We start from the raw sequence: 20,813 nt of genomic DNA, 5'->3' as shown, positions 1-20,813 counted from the left end.
ATTTGAACACCAGCAGCAGGGAAATAATGCTTTTGGTCCAAAGACCTCATTTTCTGCAGAACCTGCACCTACAGCCAGCTTTCTTTCTTTCTCTCTCTCTCTCTCTCTCTCTCAACACACTCGTAGACACAACCACCCCATTATTTTCTCCCTAAGTTACACGCACATTTAACATTATCTCCCAAAATGCAACTATTTACATCACACACGTTTCCCTGCTAAATACAAGTAACAGGGGTCATTACAATAGCTTAACGATGTCAACTGGTTATGACTGTGCTGAGCTCCTATTTTATTTTATTAAAAGCATTAAACCACAGAGTCACAGCAACACAGAGACAGAAGGACACTGAGAAAATGCAGATATTCTACCTTGTGAGATTTAACAGGTGTCACTATATAGTTCTGTACCAGAATTCCCAGGAAGCAGCTGCTGGACTCCAGAGTTTCTTCAAGGTAGTGAATCCTGGGTAGTGAATAGTGGCACTTGGAGACTTGGGCTCAAGAGCTTCATTGTACTTCATCCCACGTGTTTCCCTCCGCTCTGAATGACACGAGTTCCGCACACTGTCGATATGATTGTTTCTCACAAGGGGTCCTGGTGAGATGAGCTCTTACACACACAGCAACTCGAACCTTCAGCACTTCCAGAATGTTCTGCAAAAGTGCCCTGTACACTTTCACACAAAGTCCTGTCCCTGTGACACACAGTGTCCCTCACAGCTGGAGTACATTCCAAGTACAACGATAATATATTAAATTTAAATATACATTAATTTTTTTTTCACCACTACCTGTCTATACAATGACAAGGATAATTTATTATATTATTTATTTATATAAATGAGACAATTTTGAACTACCAACCAAAACAAAAAATGCTTCTCCTGATTTTGCCACATTAGGCAAATAATTTTTCTTTTTCTCTTTTGCATTTTCCCTCGGTTGTAAATTGAGAACGTTTGTTTTAATGTATTTTAGTTTTCTGGTGCAAGCGCTCCTTTCACTAAATCTAGTTAAACGTCGTGGCCTTATAATAGTTTGTATGTTTTGGCTGCACTTAATGCTTTTATTGAAAGTTTCGAGGCCCACGCTGGACACGGTACAAGAAACCCCATCATGTGAGAAATGACCACTGATATCAGAAGAGTAACAGACCCATCAATACACACATCTACTAAAGGAGATGACCCATGGAATCCATGATGGATGAATCAGTCCTGCAGCTTGCAGGCCAAGTTCTGGGACGGAACAAACGAATCCCTTGTGGAATGAAATTCTGTTTTACTTATTCTGTTCTGTAACATTAAGTTGTTGTGCAGTAATCATGTGAACTTTGTACACGTTCTTGAGCCGTTGTTTGTATGAAGACTGTTCCTCTAAGATAAGGAAGCATGTGCTTGCATGAGAAAGCCCTAGAATGAGACCAGAAATCGCAACGCTTTCGGTTAAGGGCATGTGTGCTTAGAATAGGGTTAGAGTGTCCAAAAATGAGGACCTGCGTAGGTGACTAAACGTGACTGGTATGTTGTGATAAAAGGATGTCTTTTGCACCTACACCTACAGACAAGCTTGGAGTCGAAGTAACAACCCTGCCCATCTGTATAAACATCTGCCTGCTTCCCTGCCTAAACATTTACCATGGTATATTCTTACATGCCTCGTTGTATGTCTGGTGTTGTATGGAAGTGTCTCTGTGTCTTCATGTACTTTTGTAGCAGTGAGCAAAGAAGGTGTAGAAAGCAGGTAAAGGACCTTGGAGCCAAAGCCATGTTTACCATGAACTGGTGACACGTTGAAGACGCATGAAGGTCCTTACAAATCGTACGAGTTGTTGTTGTTCGGAGAGACTCCCTGATCTCTGCTGCGACAGCGACTCTCCTTTCGGCCCGAGCGAAGGAGAGCACAGCGAACCTCTCCTCTCTTGTGTTCCGTCAACTTTTCTTACACAGATTCCTTTGCAAACATAATAAACAGTGACAACATGTATCACATGGTTTTCTCCAAGGCAGCTTACAAAGTTAACTTATGTATCCCACCTACTCAATTCAGATTTTTTTTTTTTTCCCAGGATGGTCAAGGTAAACCTCTTAAGACCTGAGGACCCTTTGCATGGGAGATGAACTACTGGGGTTAGGTTACGTACAGAAAAGTAATACTGGGATGTATCTACAGTAACTTACACACTGTGACCAGAGTATAAAGAGTTATCTTAATGATGTGGTGCAAAGTGCCATAAGTTTAGACACAACAAAGAGCAACAGAGAAGCAGTATTTACTTGAAGCAGTTTATTTGAACAGCAGCACCAGGGAAACAACACTCTCCATCCATGAACTGTGTTTTTTTTTAGGACCTCTACCTACAACCAGCCTTCTCAGATGACTTAGCACCACCAAGCTCTTGGCCAACAGACTCCTAGACACAGACACCCAATAATTTTCCCCAGAAGCGCCCCCAGCAGTTTCAAACCTACACTTCGCATTTTTCCCACAATGCAACTATTTATATTACGCAGGTTTCCCTCCTAAACAGTAACGCGGGTTGTTACAATAATAAGGTAACAAATAGTGACCTTATTGTACAGCTGTACTGTTATTGCAAGATTAGATAGAGTTTTTATTCATTATTTATTAAGTTGCATCACTAAAATTCGGGCCGGACTCCATTATTTCCACGGATAGTCGCCGAGACCCCCCGCTGAGTGCTGACTTTGTGTTTTTATCTGATGTTTTTGTTTCTGTATAAAAATACACTGAGTTCAATTGAGTTGAAGTGTGAAACTGTGGACGTGGATGTCAGAGTACGCTATGGCACCAGTGTCCAGTTCCATCTCCGGGATTCCCAGGCGATTCAGCACATGGGTCCATTAGGACACAGCGGTGAAGCAGGAAGATGAATAAGGGCAGAAGGGGGGGTGATGAGTCCAGCTGTTAATGATGAAAGACGACATTGGAAAGGAGACATTAAGGAAAGAGGGACATCGTGTTACAGCTGACAGTACAGAACTGAGAAATAATTCTCCTATTCGGACATCCAGTACTGTACTGTATATAGAGTGTAAATAGAAAACTGTTGATTGTTCCTGTTTGGCAATAAATGAACATGTAGGAGACAGGCAGGGAAAATGGTGACGGACCCTTCTCACCAGGGACACAATTTGTTCAACTCGTCCCACCCGGCAGGTGCTACAGATCACTGTGCGTCAAAACCACCAGACAGAAGAACAGTTTCTTTCCCCACGATGTTACATCCATGAACAGCTTACTGTTGTTAGTATTTAAATGTTCTGTGCAATACTCTCTCCCTCATTATTTATTCACTCCCTCATTATTTATTCCCTCCCTTATATTTATTCCCTCCCTCATTACTTATTCCCTCGCTCATAATTTATTCCCTCCCTCCTTATTTATTCCCTCCCTCTTTCTGATTCCCTCCCTCATTATTTATTCCCTCCCTTATATTTATTCCCTCACTCATAATTTATTCCCTCTCTCATTATTTAGTCCCTCCCATGTTACTTATTCCGTCCCTCATTATTTTTTCCATCCTCAGTAATTCATTCCCCCCAAATGAATCCCTGTTCGTATGTTGACATATGTGTGTAAATGTGTATGTTTTTTTTTTGTCTACTCTACAGTATGAGCCATTGGGAACTGAAGTAAAATCCCTTGTATGTGGTGCATACTTGGCCAAATACATCAAATTCTGATTTTCATGTAGTTCTGAGCTTTTTTAATGTACGTGTTATGTGGTGAAACACCACGGTATGGAGGCCTCATGGTGTCTTCAGCAGAGACAGTGAGAGCAGTTTGGTCGGTGTGTGAGAAACGAGAAGAGAAGAGAAGAGAAGAGAAGAGAAGAGAAGAGAAGAGAAGAGAAGAGGAAGAAAAGCACAGTGTGGTCACTGCCCGCATACTTGTACTTTCACTGCGTCTTTCTCTGTCCTCCGCGCTCTTTCACTGCATTTCAACGAAGACACACATGATGATGCGTCCCCTCTCTGGACACCTGCTACGAGTAGCTACATACATGAGTGTCCTGGCAACACTGTCTCATGGTGAGTTTCTACTTTTATTCTTTTCACTATAGATGAGAGGGAGCGGCCCGCTGTTCTGAGCTCTCACTCTTCCTCTTATTTCATCTGTTTCAGCTGAACCGTCGACACACTGCTGCATTTAAAACGTGTCTTATTGTACTTATAGTTTATTATTATAAGAGCTGTAAACACAGCGGGTTTTGTTAAGTACAACATTTGCCGATACACAACAACAGCAAGTTTGTTGCCAAACATTGATGGGTCTCACCTCCTGGATTCCAGCAAAATTCAACAGTTCATTCGAGTGTAATGTTGGAATAAAGAGCATTAAATGAAAAACGTTGTGTAAATGAAGTAAATGAAGTAGAGGACACCTTCCCTCCCGTAAACGGTTCCTGTCCAGTGAAGAACAGCTGATGAAATGGTTTATCATTTTCCATAATATAGGCTGATCTGTACAATGGTAACTTTAAAATCACAATCACTTTATTAGCCCAGAAGAGTAAAAGCTCCAGGAATTTACCCTGGTGATGAAGTGACGCCGAGTGGCAGGACGGTAAAACGAGGTTGTGTTCATGATACAATATTGAATGCACGCAAAATGCATCATATACAGTTACAATCTGTTTTAACTGCTCCATTTGTTTTACTGAAGATGTTCGAAAGAACAGAGTAAAAGATTAAACTCTATGGAGAAAGGAGGGGAAATGCAGACAACATGTAGAAAAGTTTAATTAGCGTGTCGTCTGTTACTATTTTCGATCTGTCATTGGCCAACACGCTGGCTGGAGCTCTGGCACGTCATTTGAGTTGGTGTGTGTGCGTGTGTGTGTGTGTTTGTGTGTGTGTGTATCTGTGTGTGAGTGTCTGCGTGTGTGTGTTTGTGTGTGTGTGTGTGTGTGTGTTTGTGCGTGAAGAAATTTATTAGCAATTTGTTAAAGTCCGATAAAATATGAAGTGGTTGTAATTTCTGCAAAGTTTTAGTGATCAGCAAAGTGCCCTAAATAGAATACTTTTGTGTAAGATATAATCTTTTTTTTCTTAAATTTATTCAGCATTTTGGTTAATAAAATCCTTTTGCACAAAGTAAAAGCATAAAAACTGCAAAAGTACAAGATTATAACTACAATTGGTATTTAACATTAAATGATTATAATTTACACTTCACCTTACCATGGTATTTTCCATTTCTTTACAATGACACTGTGTGTCCTGGACACTCAGTGAGCATGATGTGTGTGTGTGTGTGTGTGTATGTGTGTGTGTGTGTGTGTGTATGTGTGTGTGTGTGTGTGTGTGTGTGTGTGTGTGTGTGTGTGTGTGTGTGTGTGTGAGATACCTGTGCAGGTGAAACAGCTGAACCCGTCTATGGATTAATAGGAAAAGAGGTTCAACTGGATCCTAAAGTGACTGAAACCCTCAGCAGCATCACATGGAAGAAAGAGAAGGACAGAACAGCCGTGTGGGACAGTGGTCGCAAAGTGGATTTTTATGGCAGATGTTTGACTAAAGACCAGTGTGACCTGAATCCCACTACTGGAGTGTTAGTGATGAAAGGGTTAAAATGAGAAGATGAAGGACAATACTTTGCTGAAATAAACAAGAAAGGACCTGCAAAGGAATTTGAGCTCATTGTATTCGGTAAGTTTCAGTATTTTTGTTATTACTGCAGTAAACAGGATTGAACACAGTGAGACACACAGAAGTATAAATATCGATATCATACAGAGAACTTCGAGCTGCACACACACCATCGGGTCACATTTACTGTGGAATGAAAGCAGCTCTGGGTCCCTGACTGACAAACCTAATTGGTAGAGAGTTTGTTCACAACTTGAAAAGTTTGTAAGTCAAATGTGACACTGAGTGGACAAGAGGCTCCTCATCACTTCTATATGCAGCTACTGACACGTGTGTGAAATGTCCTGTGTACCTGTAGAAACTGTGGTATTGGACTAGGTGGCTGCTCTCCAGCAATCACGCCTGTGTGTGTGTGTGTGTGTGTGTGTGTGTGTGTGTGTGTGTGTGTGTTCTGGATACATCCTTCCCTGGTGTGGCCAAAGTTTTCCATTTTATTTCTGGTCACTACAGTATATTTGTTTCTCACAGATCCTGTGTCCAAACCCAGTGTGACCACATCCTGCAATGAGACCCAGTGCCTGTTGGTCTGTGTGGGAGAGGAGACTAAACACACCAAATACTCCTGGAAAGAGAACGATGAAACTGTAAAGGAGGGAAACACCTTGATGGTGGAGAAGAGTGGAGAGCAGAGTAAAAGTTACACCTGTGTGTTCAGTAACCCTAAGAGTGAGGAGCACAGTGACCCTCTCACTGAGATGGACTTATTTCCAGGTGAGCTGAACTTTAATTTTTTGCATTACAGTATTTTCATAACATAATACAGACATCAGTACAGTTGAGGTCAAGACCGCAGAGCAGTAAGAAAAAAGCTCCTTTGTGGTCATTGGACTTTATGACCAAGTTTTGATGACAGTTTCTAATCACCAGTTTGATGTATATGATCAACTTTTTTAAAGGTTTGTTCTCTCCTGATCATCTGATCATCGTTTTCGTCGTTGGAGCAGCTGAGCTACTGATCCTCGGTGTAGTGGCCGTCGCTGCCATTTGCTGTTATGAAACCAAAGGTCACTGAAGCCCATTATTGTGAATGAAACTGGGATCTGAGCAGAACTGTGATACAAGTAACAGGTCCTGAACTTTCATGTCATGCATTTGTGACACATCTGTTGGTTGCTCCTTCAATCGGTAAAATGTCTTCAGCATCATCAGTGTTACGCTGGACCGAGTACCGAGAGCAGAAGCACGAACTCCAGTTCCTCCACAGTGTTTCACAGGTTACTGTGGTACACAGAGGGCAGAGTGAGTGTCCAAACCTCAGCTCTTCTCAGTGTCTCCATCCATGACCGTCCACTGAAGCCACATCTCATCTGATTGTGTTCGTTCGCAAGACAAGCCTGTCCGTCCACTGCACACCTCATATTTCACCTGTGGTCCCTGGAGGGGTCGGGGGTGGGGTGGGGGGGTGAATTAAGGCACAACAGAGCAAAGAAAAGAGGTATTTGGCCAAGAGAATGACAGGCAGCTGCAGACACTTTCGTTGCCCAGTGGAAAAGCAATAAAGACAACTAACCTGGAGGGACAACTGGAAACCAGGGTGAGGGATTGTCTTTTGGGCTCTTCTTTGACAGGGACCAGAGGACAGACCCTGTTGAGTTATTTGTTCATTTAGCTGAGACTTCTTAGGTTAAGAGCACTGAAGCTGGAAGTGGGATTCAAACCTATGATATGAGGTTTCAAATGCAGCAGCTCTAACCCCTAGAGTAGCAACAGAGCCACTTCCTCCCACCTTCCGGAAGGGTCTCCATACACACGCTGCACTGTACAAAGTACCTGTCCTCAGTGCCACTGTACAGTTTCACCTGAAAGATGTTTTACACTGTTTACCCTGACTATTAAAAGTACTGACCCCTCCCTGGACTGTTTTGTGTCTTATTGATCTTCAGCATTGAATCACAGTTAATTTAACGAGGCTTTTTGACACCAAACGGCAGAAAAATATTCTTTATTATCAAAGTGAAAACACATTTCAACAAATCATTGATACTTGTGTGTATTTTGTTATTGTTTCAATGTGGTTGTTGTGATGGGGGTGTGGTGGCGCAGTGGGTTGGACTGGGTCCTGCTTTCTGGTGGGTCTGGGGTTCGAATCCCGCTTGGGGTGCCTTGCGATGGACTGGCATCCCATCCTGGGTGTGTCCCCTCGCCCTACGCCCTGTGTTGCCCGATTAGGCTCCGGTTCACCGCAACCCCGCTTGAGACAAGCAGTTTCTGTGTGTGTGTGTGTGTGTGTGAGAGAGAGAGAGAGAGACTGTATTGTCACTGTATTAATGTGCAATACAACAAAATTATACTGGCACTTCCTGCGTTCTTTAGAGATCAATATAAAACACAACACTAAGTAAAAAATAGAAGATCAAACACATAATACAGTAAATAAATAGAAAAATTGATAAGACTATATAATACAATAAAAATCATGCAGTGTTGAACTCTTCTACAGCTCTGGGGAAGAAGCTGTTTGTCACGCTTGTGGTGTGTGAGCGAACGGCCCTCTATCGCCTTGCGGAGGGGAGCAGTTTAAAGAGGTGGTCTGCAGGGTGAGTGGAGTCCCTCATCGTGGCGGAGGTTCTGCTCTGACATCTGGACGGACGAACGTCCTCGACGGCCGGTTGCCGCGTGCCGATGATGTTCCGAGCCGTCCCGATGACCCGTTGCAGAGCCTTGCGGTCTTCTCTTGCGCAGCTGGCGTACCGTGCTGTAACGCGGTACGTCAGCACTCTCTCCGCTGTACGTGGGCAGAAAGTGACGAGAAGGTCCTGGGGCAGGGTCGCTCTCCTCGGTCTTCTCAAGAAATAGAGGCGTTGTTGCGCCTTTCCAATCACAGCGGAGGTGCGTGTGGCCAAGAGAAGAGTTGCGTGATGTTCACTCTCACTGGGGACTCTCTCCACAGCCTCGCCATTAATGAGCGCAGCACTGAGGTCAGTCATCCGTTTCTTCCTGAAGTCCAGCACAGTCTCCTTTGTCTTCCTGGTGTCAAGAGCGAGATTGTTGGCGGAGTGCCGGGCTGTCAGGTTTCGTACCTCGTCCCTGTATGCGGTCTCATCGTTTTTTGTAATGAAACCAATGACTGTCGTAGTATCTGCGAACTTCACGATGGTGTTTGTTGGTAGAGAGTCATGGGTGAAGAGGGCATACAGCAAAGGACTCTACACACATCCCTGGAAAACACCAGTGTTCAGGGTGAGAGTGGAGGATGTGTGCTCTCCTAACCTAACGTTCTGGGGACACTTGGTTAGGAAGTCCGGAGTCCAGCTACAGACGGCTGAGCTCAGGCTGAGGTTGCGCAGTTTGGATACCATTCTGACATATGTGTTCGGCCCATCCGGGTGCTCCAGGGCAGTGTGGAGAATGAGGCTCATTGCATCCTCCGTTGATCTGCTTGCCCGATAGGCAACTGATGCTGTCCCAGAGGGGCAGGGACGATGTTTTTAATATGTGCCAGAATCAGCTTCTCGAAACACTTGGATATCAAGGGTTAAGTGCAACAGGGCGATACTCATTCAGGCAGCTCACATTTTGCTCTTGGGGAATGGGCACAATCGTTGTAGTTTTGAGGTAAGTCGGGACAACGGCGCTGGTCAAGGAGAGGTTAAAAATGGTGGTGAAAACCTCTGTCAGCTGGTCGGCTATCGCGAGAAGTACACGGCCTGGGACACCATGAGGACCGGCCGCTTTCCTCGCATTGACGATGCGCGGAACCCTTCTGTCCTCAATAGTGTCCGGTATCGGCGGTTCATGTTGATCAGGTGGCAGTGCAGGCTGAACTGTTTCCCCACTATTGCTGTCTTTGTCAAAGTGGGCAAAGTGCGAGTTGAGTTCCTCCGCTACGGATCAATTACTGTCTGTGGGCAAATTATTGTTCTTTCTGTAGCAGCTTATATACTTTGCCACATACGTCGGGGGCATTACCAACATTTGTGTAAATGTGGGTTTGTACCCCTGGTTGAGCATTTAACATTCTGACACACACACACACACACACACACACACACACACACACACACACACACACACACACACACTCTGTGAACCCCGCTGGTCCCATACAGGACCGCGGGGAACCGGAGCCTACCCAGCAACACAGGGCGTAAGGCCGGAGGGGGAGGGGACACACCCAGGACAGGACACCAGTCCATCACAACGCACCCCAAGCGGGACTCAAACCCCAGGCCTACCAGAGAGGAGGACCCGGCCCAACCCACTGCGCCACTGCACCCCCCGTTCTGATGCATTTACATTTATTCATTTAGCTGATGCTTTTGTCCAAAGCGACGTACATCTCAGCGAAAGTACAATTTATGCCTTACATTGAAAGAAAGAGACATAACTGCAGATATGTGACTCAAGCAAACCTGGTTTGTTACCTACCACTTGCTGCACCGAGGTTCATCGATCGAGTAGGTGCATAAAATTCAGGATAGACAAATCCTGATACCCTCCTACCAATTTTTTTTGTTTGTTTTTTGAATATTACAAGATACACAAACAAGCAAATACAATGCCGGAGTAGTGGTTGAATAAAGGCTGTATCTGGGGATGCTTCTGGAGTTACGATACATTAACAGTTACACCATAAATGAGTTGGAGAGATCTTGGGTGAAATGGATCTGGAAAAGATGAGTTTTAAGACACTTCTTGACTGTAGACAGAGTTTCAGCAGTTCTGAGTGAGAGGGGGAGGTCGTTCCACCACAATGCACCCAGAACAGAGAACCTCCGTGCTTTGCCTTTCATGCACGGGACCACCAAGTGAGCAGAAGTAGATGAGCGAAGGCGTCTGGCTGGGGTGTAGCGGTTGATCAAGTCCTGTAAATATCTGGGATCAGTTCTATTGATGTATTTGTAGACAATAACCAGGGTCTTGAATTTGATTCGGGCAGCTATGGGAAGCCAGTGCAGAGAAAGCAATTACAAGTTGATACAATTTTGGGAAAACTCACCTGAGGTTTGCATGATTAAAATCCCCAGCTACAAAGAAGACTCCTTCCGGATGCGAGTTCTGCTGTTTGCTAATAGCTGAGTGGAGGAGCTCTAGTATGGGGGTCACGGTGGCGCAGCGGGTTGGACCAGGTCCTGCTTTCTGGTGGGTCTGGGGTTTGAGCCCTGCTTGGGGTGCCTTGTGACGGACTGGCGTCCTGTCCTGGGTGTGTCCCCTCCCCCTCCAGCCTTGGGCCCTGTGTTGCCAGGTTAGGCTCTGGCTCCCTGCAACCCCATATGGGACGAGTGGTTTCAGACAGTGTGTATGTGTGTGTGGTTACCATATTTCAGCCCATCAGTGACTTGAGTCTGTTTTTAACTCTTCTCTACATCCCACCGCGCGGCAGGGTGATCTCACCACTCTGGTTGGAAACGCTGTGTTCTCTGGCCGAGGAGGAGGGAGACGCACCTGGTCACACGGACAGCAGACGGGACTTCGGGAGTGACCAGGAAGAAGAAGAGGCACGGGAGGGAGGCTGGGTTCATCTCCGGTACTGTATTACGTGGGATGCCAGTTTTCACTGCTACCCCCAAAAGCACCACGAAGATCGTTCCTCCTCCACAGTGACACCCGATCATTCGGGTTTATTGGTGACCGATCTGTCCGGAGGGGGGGGGGGTCTCCCCCAGGTGCACTTTATCAGGCCCTGGAGAAAAGTCCCACCTGGCAGCTGAGGGGGAAGGAGGATTTTTGTTTGGGTAAATTGCTTGTTGGTTTTACTCTGTTTTAGTGGAAGTTGATATTTAATAATGCTGGAAGAATTTGGGAGTTAATAGTGTTGTATCAAAGTCTGTGTGTTTTAATGTAATTTACAGCTTATGACAGTAACATTTGAATGTTAAACGTATTTTAGAATATGACTTGTGGTACTTTTCTTCTGGTTTTGTTCTCATCAGTTTTTATCAATTTCTTTGGATACTTTTTAATTTTTAGGGTTTTAAAGTCCCAAGTTTGCATTCTTAAAGTTTTCATTTGCAATTTCTGTTTTTAGGATCTAATTTACTGTCTGTATTCCTAAAATTGAGCTTGTATTTATTGCACAGATTACTGCAAAAGAAAAATATGGGAACGCTTTTACGCAGCTACTCATGTAATGTACTCTGGTTTATACCGTGGTATCTGACAAACTGACTGTAGTCTCGAATCAGCGTCTATATCCAAATCTCTCCTTCTCTTGATGCAATGAACTCTTTGTATTTTCTTTGAAATGTACATCACTTTGAAGGAAAGTCTCTGATAAATTAATTATTTGTATAATTCATGCTCAGAAAACCATGTTGAAATATATCAGCATGTCAACATAGACAAAACTGGTGATTCCCAGCGCAGCTGAAGGCCTCACCAGGTGTTTTGTTCTCAATTCCATGAGCATCCATAGAGTAGAGGAGCATCTTTGGAGTGATGTTCTGGGTAAACGCGGACCCAGGCAGAGGTACAGAAGTGGTTGAGAGAGGAGCGCGAGTGTGGTGGCGCTCTGTCCACAAATATGTGTCACGCTCAGCTTTCCTCATTCGTGTGGCCGCATCTCAATTCTAATCAATTTGGAAATATTTGCTCCCTTTTTTGCTACTTAGTTGGTGCTTTGGTACTTTTTTCGTACTTACCGCTCCTGCTAAATAACGTAACATTTGTTGTATTAGTGTTATCCGTGTGCAGTTTTGTTTCCTTGAAATACCGATTTGGTCTCTTGTGTTGCTCCGAATGCTTCTGTTCTGTGGTTCATAATAAAAAAAACCAGCCGAGAGCTGTGGCACATTGGACACAGACTGAGGACAGCATGGAACAGCACAGTTCTTTTGAACAATTAAATGATTCTTTATTTAACCCTTTTGGTCTAAATTGCATATTAATGTACACAAAGTGAGGAACCACCACTGCTGTACACATATTGTCGGAGATGGACAGAGTGGAAGACACGCACAGCTGCCGCAGTAGCCGTCCTCTCTTTCTGTGCACTACATTTGTCATCTCCGCACTAAGTTGCAGAACATCCCTAAGACCAGACTGTGTCAAGACATCTTGAGCCTTCTTTGAACTGAAAGTCATATTTCCGCCTCCAGCAGTAGTGCCCTTGAGCAAAGTACTTACCCTGAATTGCTCCGGTAAAATTACCCAGCTCTATAAATGGGTAAATAATGGTAAGCGTATTAACATTTTAAGTCGCTTTGGAGAAAAACTTCAGATAAATGAATAAATGTAAATGTCAATGAAAATGTACTTTAAAGTATTATAATGCTTTTTTTAAAAAATATTTCATCTTTAATGCTGTTGATGCTTTCATTGGTAAATCGACTAATTTACCTGCGGAACACTGGGCAGGTTCAGCCATCTGTCTTCGGCTCTGCGACACTTCGGATGTAATTTCAGTACTTTATGTCGTAGGCCACCGGTCCCTCCATGGAGAATCCGAGGTAAAAAGACACCGTTTCTACGCTGCCTCCGCTCCGGATGCCGCCAAGATAAACTGGACGTACTGGGATTTTCAGATTTCCAGGGCAGGTCACGTGAAGTTCTCCGTTTTCTGTCTTGCCCTTCACTCGATGGAGCAGTTTTTCCACCTCTGGTTTTTTCCATATTTCTCCACTCCACCAAAGTCTGGTGTTTTCGTCTTTGTCCAAAGTTTGGTCGAGCTTTCTCCTGTGAACAATTCTCCTCAGTCCTTTGTTCTTGCCCAGGTAGAAGTGCGATGTGGCATTTTTGGCATAACACATGTGGGAGAAGCGGCGGCCGAATGATTTCTTGATTGACGAAACATAGGTGCATATGTTTTTGTATGTGGTTGTGTTCTCATTAATGTTCTCACTTGGCCACAAGAGCAGCATTGATAAGTAGTAGAGCTCCGTGCAACTGGAATGTGTCCCTCTTTCCTGCAGAGCTACGTTCAGAAGAGAGAGCAGCTCTTCATATGTTTTAAAACGTTTAGACTTTGGTTTAAGGCAGTGCAGGACAATGTTTGCTAAGATGAAATTAGTCTGTTCACTCAGGATTTTCCTTTTTGAGTTCTCAACTATGAATTTCCATTTCTCTACGATGGTTTCTACTTGAGGCCCGTTCTCATTCAGACACTGGAGTAGCCCAGAGAAAGTGTCGGCTCGTTCTCTCTCCAGATACCTGCGGGCATCCTCGATCTGCTGCTGCAAATTCAGGATTGGTTTGCTGCTTCTCTCTGACTTTCTCTGCTCTCCAGAGGGACAGAAAATCTGAATGTATGTTTGAAAGTGGTCTGAGATTTTCTTTTTATTTCTGTCCTCTGCAGTTTCTCTCTCTATAGACCTTGGCCTCAAATATGTGAAATAGTTTTCGAAGAACTCAAAGCCCTCTTTGACTTGTGGCTTGAGAGAAACGAGAAATTGCTCATGGTTCTTCACTACTGCAACGAATTCTTTGTTTTCCTGATTGTCGTTTGCACGAAAATCACTCGCAGGAAACACGTTATTCAGAAACTGCAGCAGCAAGCGTTGCTTGTGTTCATCCTTTTGATCAAATAAGGGTGTTTCTCGAAGGACACCAAAGATGATCATTGCCACATCTATTGCGCCAATGTACCCCGAGGTGTTGTACGTTCTCAGCCGCCTTTTGTTGCGCTGGTCAAAATTTTCATCATACTCATCTTTCCTTGCAAGCTCCTGTGATTCCTTAAATGCTTCTATGGCGTCTGCTGCAAGCTTAATGTACTTTTCTAAATCTTCTGGCCTGATGGATTCCCCCTTATCTTGAGCTAATTCGATTTCATATTTCAGATGACTTTTGTGGACTTGCCCCAACGTGTCTGCGATGTAGGAGTTGTTCATTTTCCTTTGTGCGTCCTTAGCCCACTCCAGTGCAGACTCAAAGTCCTTCTCCTTCAAGTAGCAGTGTCTCGCTAGAGCTTGAGGAACGGTTGCATTTTTGTCAAATCTCTTTGTAGCATCAATTAGAACTGCTTTTACGGAATCGTTCCCTTCGCTTTTCTGTATTTGTTCAACTAAAGGAGAGAACAGAGTGTTCTTGTCATCTCCAAGCTCCTTCCGATGACGTGTGATCAACATACTCATAATATTTTGCGTGAGCACATCTTTTCCCATGCCAGATTTGTACAGAAGATCACAATGTAACAAATTGGTTAAGATTTCCCTTGGATTCAAGCCATGTTCAGTGATAACATCAAGGCAGTGTTTGGCAAATTCGTGGTGCAGAAATCGAACGGACTGGTATTTGCCATAGTCTTCAGTATCGAAGCAGGTGAGGAGTTCAAAGTATTGGCTCATTCTATCTTCCAGTGTTTCTCGTTGGCAGAGAGCGTTCTTTATCCCAACAAATTCTTCACACAATGACAGTGACATTGAGGATCCAACCACGTATGTGTTCAACAGAGCCAGAAAAGAAAGAAGCTGTCCTACTTTACTGGAGACATCCAGGCCCTTCAGAACATTTTTGGAAACTTTTTCTGCATACTCTTCACTGAAATCATTTTTCATGATCATGAATGCATAGAATGATTCAGGTTTCTTATGTTCACCTTCAATCTCTTTAAGTTTCTCCTGAAAGAACCTTTTTTCCTTTTCAGAGAGCTTGTTGGTAATATAGACATTGTCTATTCTACTTTTGCAGGAGCTGTCTTTTGGAAACTGCGTTCTAATGCAGTTTAGTATGATCACACTCAAACAATCATGCTTTCTTGTCTCACGTATGACATTCAGTATGCATCTCTGCAAATCCTCAACGTCATCCCAGTCATCCACCAAGAGCAGAACCGGGATATAATTTGATTGCTCCTCTTTTCCACAACTCTGTAAATGTGAAACCTGCACAGCAATTTCAGTGCTCAGCGCTACACTATTTTTTACAACTGCACACCTGAATTTGCGCCTCATTGTCCATAGGATATGCATGGCTAAGGTTGTTCCACCACAGCCAGGGTAATGGAACAAGTTGATGATGACGCATGGGGTTCTGTAGCTTTCCTGTGGTACAATCAGATTGTACAAGTCATCAAATTTGTCTCGTTTGATGAAAGGGACACAGCCAGGTCCCTCAGACAAGTAGAAGTTCCACCACGTCACTTTTCCTCCTCTGTAAAACTTCTCTTCGGTTTTTTTTTTGAAAGACTTAAAAGAGTCGCTGTTCTCAATTTCTGTGTCTTCACACTCGTTTTCACTCAAGATGTCCAGCACTGTCATGAATTCCTCATCCTTTTCTGTTAGGAGGACAGAACTGGATCCAACGGAAGGTAAGTATCGTCTACAAGACTGCCTTTGGGGTTCTTTCATTCTCATAATTGTCCAGTTGACTTCTTGCAAACTTAACTCATGAATGCATTTATCAGTGATGTCTGTTTCAAGACGATTCTCCACCAGATCTTTCCACACTGAGAAGACAGAACTGTCTTTACAGATGCACACAATGTTTTCTGCCCCCTGTAGAGCTTCATAGAATGTGCAGAAGGTCTTAAGCAGAGGACTGGACATGTCTGTTACTGCTGAATGCAGTAAGAATATAATAAGTAGCTTTGAAGTTTTTAAAATGCCAGATCTGCCAAGAAAGTTAACCATGTCATTGACCTCACCAGCACGTGTTTTCAGCCATTCACTTGATTGAAGAGGTTGGTCACTTTCGTTCTCTTCGCTTGTTTGACCGTTACAGAAAACCCAGCTTGTCTGACGGAATAAATTCAGTTTTTCAATGATTATGGGGATATTGTCATTGGTGTTGAACATTCGTGGGTAGTGAAGATTGGCTATGTGATCTTCACGAAAGAAACTGCAGGAACCACTGAGATTAGACTCAGGGTCAAAGTCCATCACAGCAAAGGGTCGAAGTTCTTTCAAAAATTGCAAGTTCTTGAGTAGGTCTTGGTGACATTTATTTATTACGACAATGTAGTGAAATGAATTGTCCAGGGTGTTTCTCCCTGGTGCAATTAGTTGCTTCAGTCTGTGTCCTTGATGGTTTTGTTTAGGTTCATGGGAGACACAAGAAGCTCTATCTTTTCTTGCTGTCTCCCATGCATCTATGTGGTCTCTTAGACTTTTCAACTTCTCATCCCGTTGTCGAAAATTTTTAGTTGCCAAGACATTGATGCTACTGGCACCTTCTCGAACAAACAGACATTCTTGTCTGCAGGGTTTTCCTTTTTCATCTACGGCATCATTGCAGGTATAAAAATGCTGCCCTCGAGTGAACAGCCTGTCTGGAACAACGTCAATTTCTATGACAAATTTGTCTGAAGTTGTGTCATTGCGGTGTAGAACCCGGATGAACTGAGGTGGTCTAATGCAGCCTCTGGCGTCTTCTGCTTCTTTCTGAAAGTGCTTTTCCAGCTGTTGATAAAACCTGTCGACAAACTTCTGTGGCTCAGGCACTCTTAGGCCTACAATCTGCCCATGTTCATACTGTGGTTTGTCTCCTACCCCAAAGTGAACAGTGCCGTTCGTACGGGAGTTCATACACGCAGCTCCAAAGCGAAAGGCTTCATCAGTGAACTTTTTCAAGATTTCAGTTTCACCCGCATTCTTTGTATTTTCCAACAGCTTGTACTCATGCACCGGGTCCAGTAGATTACTTGGACCTGTTTCTGGAGGAAGGATATCGTTCTCTCTGTATGTCAGCAATCTCCCATCTTTGTCAAAGGACCGAGGAACACATATCCTGATTTCTGCCTTAGTCACCTCATCATTTCTTTTCTTGGTGTTATTGAAAGATAGGAGACTCTTATTTTCATCATGGACATTGTCTTCTGACATTAACTTCTCAGTGTTTCCTGGAACCTGCAAGGTGTCTTCATGTTTATCTCGGTGCTTTGTTGGAACAGTGTTCAGTTCCAGAGGTGTGTTGCTTTCTTCAGATATCGGTACAACGTGTTCCTTTTGAATGTTTGTGTGCAAGGTGCCAACTCCTTTGTTTACCTCGGCTGAGGAATTCAGTTTGACCCGTTGAGGTGTTTTTTCTTTTTTCGGCTGTGACTTGGGTCTTTCAGAGGAACCCGTGAGCTTCCGGACGTTTTGTATAATTTGAATAGCTGGGCCATGCTTCACACCGATGTCCAGCAGGTCCTGCTTCTCGAAGCAGACCAGGCTAGCTCCCGAAGTGTCCTCGTCATACAGTCTGTCAGCATGTTCCTTAGGGACCTTGAGGACATCAAGCAGCCACTGGCGAACATCCTCTTTAGTCCATGCTTCAATATCTGCTGGCAAATTAGTCATGCTGCTCATTTCCTTTGCAAGAAGAGCATTCTGAAAGCAGAGATAGATAGAAATATTTAGCTTGTGTTGTACACCCTGCATTAATGTTCATTTCTTAATGTCATTGAATCAAAGAATTAAACTGGGCAATTAATAAAACAGCAAAATGGCATTGCCTTCATGGGTCTTAGATCCAGTGCACGTGTATTGACCATGACACTGAAGATGGCCAAGAAAGCACTACTTGCAAAGAAACATGTTACTGTTAGTCACCTGAGTGCTAGAAAAATTAGGAACGTTTTCATCTGAACTTGTAGCTCTAATTCTCGATTGTTGTCTCTCCGAAAGATCTGCTTTGGCATATTAGGACAGTACAGATCATCCCAAAGAAAGCAATTAGTTAACATGTTTGTATCATGTCCCAGGATGACAAAGACACGGCCGTGTATTAGTGTAACATCTAACCACAGACGTAAAGGGTGATGATTTCGAGTGCAGAGCACAAATCAGCAATGAGGCGCGGATGTGGAACAAGGAGAAGCACAGCGTGTTCTTACAAGGACCGTAAGTGGAACCGAAGTAACGCACAAAAAAGTGACTTAGACAGGGCTGGGCCACAGGATTGGAACAGGGGAACAGAGGACAGACGTAGAGAGAACCGGAGCTGGGGACCAGAACAGACACACACAGTGAATATGGAATTAGGAAACTGGCACGTGAACAAGGAACAAGAAATCCCGTGGGAAGCAGAGCGATGTAGACTGCAACAGAGGAGGCGGAACAGGTCAGGCGCTCGCCTACCGGTGATGTTTATTTAGGGAAGTGCGGGGGAGGAGGCAAGGGGAGGAAAAGGAGGAACCGGGAACGGGTAGACCGGGGCGGTGTTTCGGGGTCGGCCGTGTCGTCCACGGGCTCGGGAGCGAGGGCGGGGTCGTGGTCGGGATCGGGTTTGCGGTCGTGGCTGTCTCGGGTCGCTCTCTGTCTCTCTCTCTGCTCCTCCGTCTGTCTCTCTCTCCCTCACTGGCAGGTTCGGGGCAAGAAATAGAGGCTGCAATTAGTCCCAGCTGCGGCTGGCTCACCCCAGACTCCGCCCCCCTTCCTGGCCACCTCGGCGTGTTACATAGACATTTGTCCTTCGTGCCATTTATAGCGCTGGGATGCGCCGCTCCAGGAATTCAGGTGCTGTCGAGTGGATCCAGGGCGGCGCCCCTGTGTTTCTCCTGACTATTGCTGTGAGGGATTGTGCCTTTAGGGATTTTCGGCCCACAACCCTCACATTACCTGAGCAATGAACATATGCTACTGTAGCCAAACTTTTATGTGTTTAAACTTTTGTTGTATTTTGTATCATTGACCCTCCCAGGTAAAAGTAGAACCTCTACTCTAAAACGGAAAGTCTGGTTGCTGAATTTTTTCTTTTTCCCACATGTCTACCGTTCCAAAAAAAGATATTTTATATATACTTTTTACATACAGTCGTGTCGTATGAGCTGTACAAGTACAACATGCCAGTGCAGTGGGTGGCGATGCATCCGGCATCTTCAAGTGTGGCTTTCAATTCAGTTTATTCTCTGAGTTTCCAGGTTCTCCTCGTCTCTGTTTCCTCCCAGAAACCAATGGTGTGTTTCAGTTAAACCATGGTGACATCAAACGGTCCTTCATGTGTGCGTGCTTGTGTGTGTCTGTGTGTGTGTGTGTGTGTGTGTGTGTGTGTGTGTGTGTGCGTGCTACATTTTTCAGGTGTATGGATAAATGACTGACTAGGTACTCTAGTGTATTCAACACTGTCAGCCACCTTGGAAACAAAGTGTCTGAGAACTTAATCAATAGACAAATGAAAAACAGAAACTCAAGTTGGAGTTTGTGTAAACACACACACACACACACACACACACACACTGTCTGAAACATTATTTGTTAGACCTGCACTCGTGACGCTGACAGATCAGAACACAAGGATATCTTGGTTTCATCAGTTGCCGATACTTATTAAGAAAATACATGAATACGCTTCACATATCATGGATTTCCTTTTGTATTCCAAAGAAAATTATGAAACTGATTCTGTAGAACATGTTTCCAAACAGTTTAACATTTTCTTTCTTAAATTTTCACTTTAACATATTTTCCCTTTAGTATATTTACCTTGTCCATACAAGGATTTGATAACATTTATTAAGAAAGTTTTTGGTAGGTATCAATAACACTTCAAACCACTGCAAATATTTTCTGAGCACAACTGCACATATTCTTTTTGAGCTTAAATAACTTAAATCCTCACCCATCAGCATCTGTCGTATGAGCTGTGGGAGAAAATGCAGGCAATAAAGTCGTGGTCCTCAGGTTGACTGACTGGTACCTGTGTGAGAAAACTGAAACTTAGAGCTGAGTGCTGTGATTTCCTGGACACACCCATCTGCAAGATCACGTGGCAAAAATGGGCTTGTCCAGGCAGTGTCTCGGTGAAGTGATGCAGCCACCACTTCCTGATTCCTGTTGTAGGAAGGTGATCAGGAATCGTCTGTTCTGAGTTTTATGCACCTACTCGTGTGATGAACATCGGTGCATAAAGTGGAAAGAAACTAACTTTACAAGAATCACATGTCTGCAACTATGTCTCTCTTTCTCCTAATGTCTCCTAGACACATAGTATTTTCTATGAGATGTTTGTCACTTTGGAGAAAAGCGTCTGATAAATGAATACATGTAAATGATTGATGTAAGAGTTTCCAAATACTTTTTTATGCATTGCTATGACTTTACTTCTAACTTTTTTTTTAATCTTCACTGAATGCACTGGTCACCTTTGGGATCAGTGCCGGAACGGTTACTGGGAGAGTCGGCACTTTTCCCACTGGGCCAGTTAGGTTTGGGCCTGAACAACCAGACTGACCAGATTTCATTCTCTCTACAAGATGCACAACACGGAAATAAATGTCAGCTTACAGTACATTATTGTAGAGCCAGCCAGGTCTATATTTATAGTGAGTTGGGGAGT

At 43.9% G+C, this 20,813-nt stretch overlaps 2 protein-coding genes across 4 annotated transcripts in view; one reads left to right on the top strand and one right to left on the bottom strand.

Moving 5' to 3' along the window:
• The window catches only part of LOC108936734 (uncharacterized), a 54,611-nt gene extending 48,434 nt beyond the window's left edge, over nucleotides 1–6,177 (top strand). Inside the window, exon 2 of the transcript XR_003798164.1 lies at nucleotides 6,147–6,177. The gene's annotated coding sequence lies outside the window, so the exon portion shown is untranslated. The remainder of the gene's footprint in view (nucleotides 1–6,146) is intronic.
• Nucleotides 6,178–11,264: 5,087 nt separating this feature from the next.
• On the bottom strand, nucleotides 11,265–20,173 carry LOC108926847 (sterile alpha motif domain-containing protein 9-like). Of its 3 annotated transcripts, XR_003798139.1 has the most exons (4): nucleotides 20,097–20,173; nucleotides 18,617–18,835; nucleotides 12,957–17,866; nucleotides 11,265–11,325 (listed from the first exon to the last, which is right to left on the bottom strand). XR_003798139.1 is itself a non-coding variant. In XM_029257901.1 (3 exons), the coding sequence occupies exon 3, from the start codon at nucleotides 17,843–17,845 to the stop codon at nucleotides 13,019–13,021; it is 4,827 nt and encodes a 1,608-aa protein (XP_029113734.1). In that variant the 5' UTR covers nucleotides 17,846–17,866; nucleotides 18,617–18,835; nucleotides 20,097–20,173; the 3' UTR covers nucleotides 12,929–13,018. The 3 variants fall into 3 exon arrangements, 1 of the variants encoding a protein (XP_029113734.1); XR_001965498.2 differs by lacking the exon at nucleotides 18,617–18,835; XM_029257901.1 differs by lacking the exon at nucleotides 11,265–11,325 and having other exon boundaries at nucleotides 12,929–17,866.
• Nucleotides 20,174–20,813: the final 640 nt, after the last annotated feature.

Source organism: Scleropages formosus, chromosome 14, assembly GCF_900964775.1.
Source record: "Scleropages formosus chromosome 14, fSclFor1.1, whole genome shotgun sequence".
Taxonomy (NCBI): Eukaryota; Metazoa; Chordata; class Actinopteri; order Osteoglossiformes; family Osteoglossidae; genus Scleropages; species Scleropages formosus.
The sequence above is the reverse complement of the archived record's forward strand: the minus strand, read 5'-3'. Positions and strand labels throughout refer to the sequence as shown.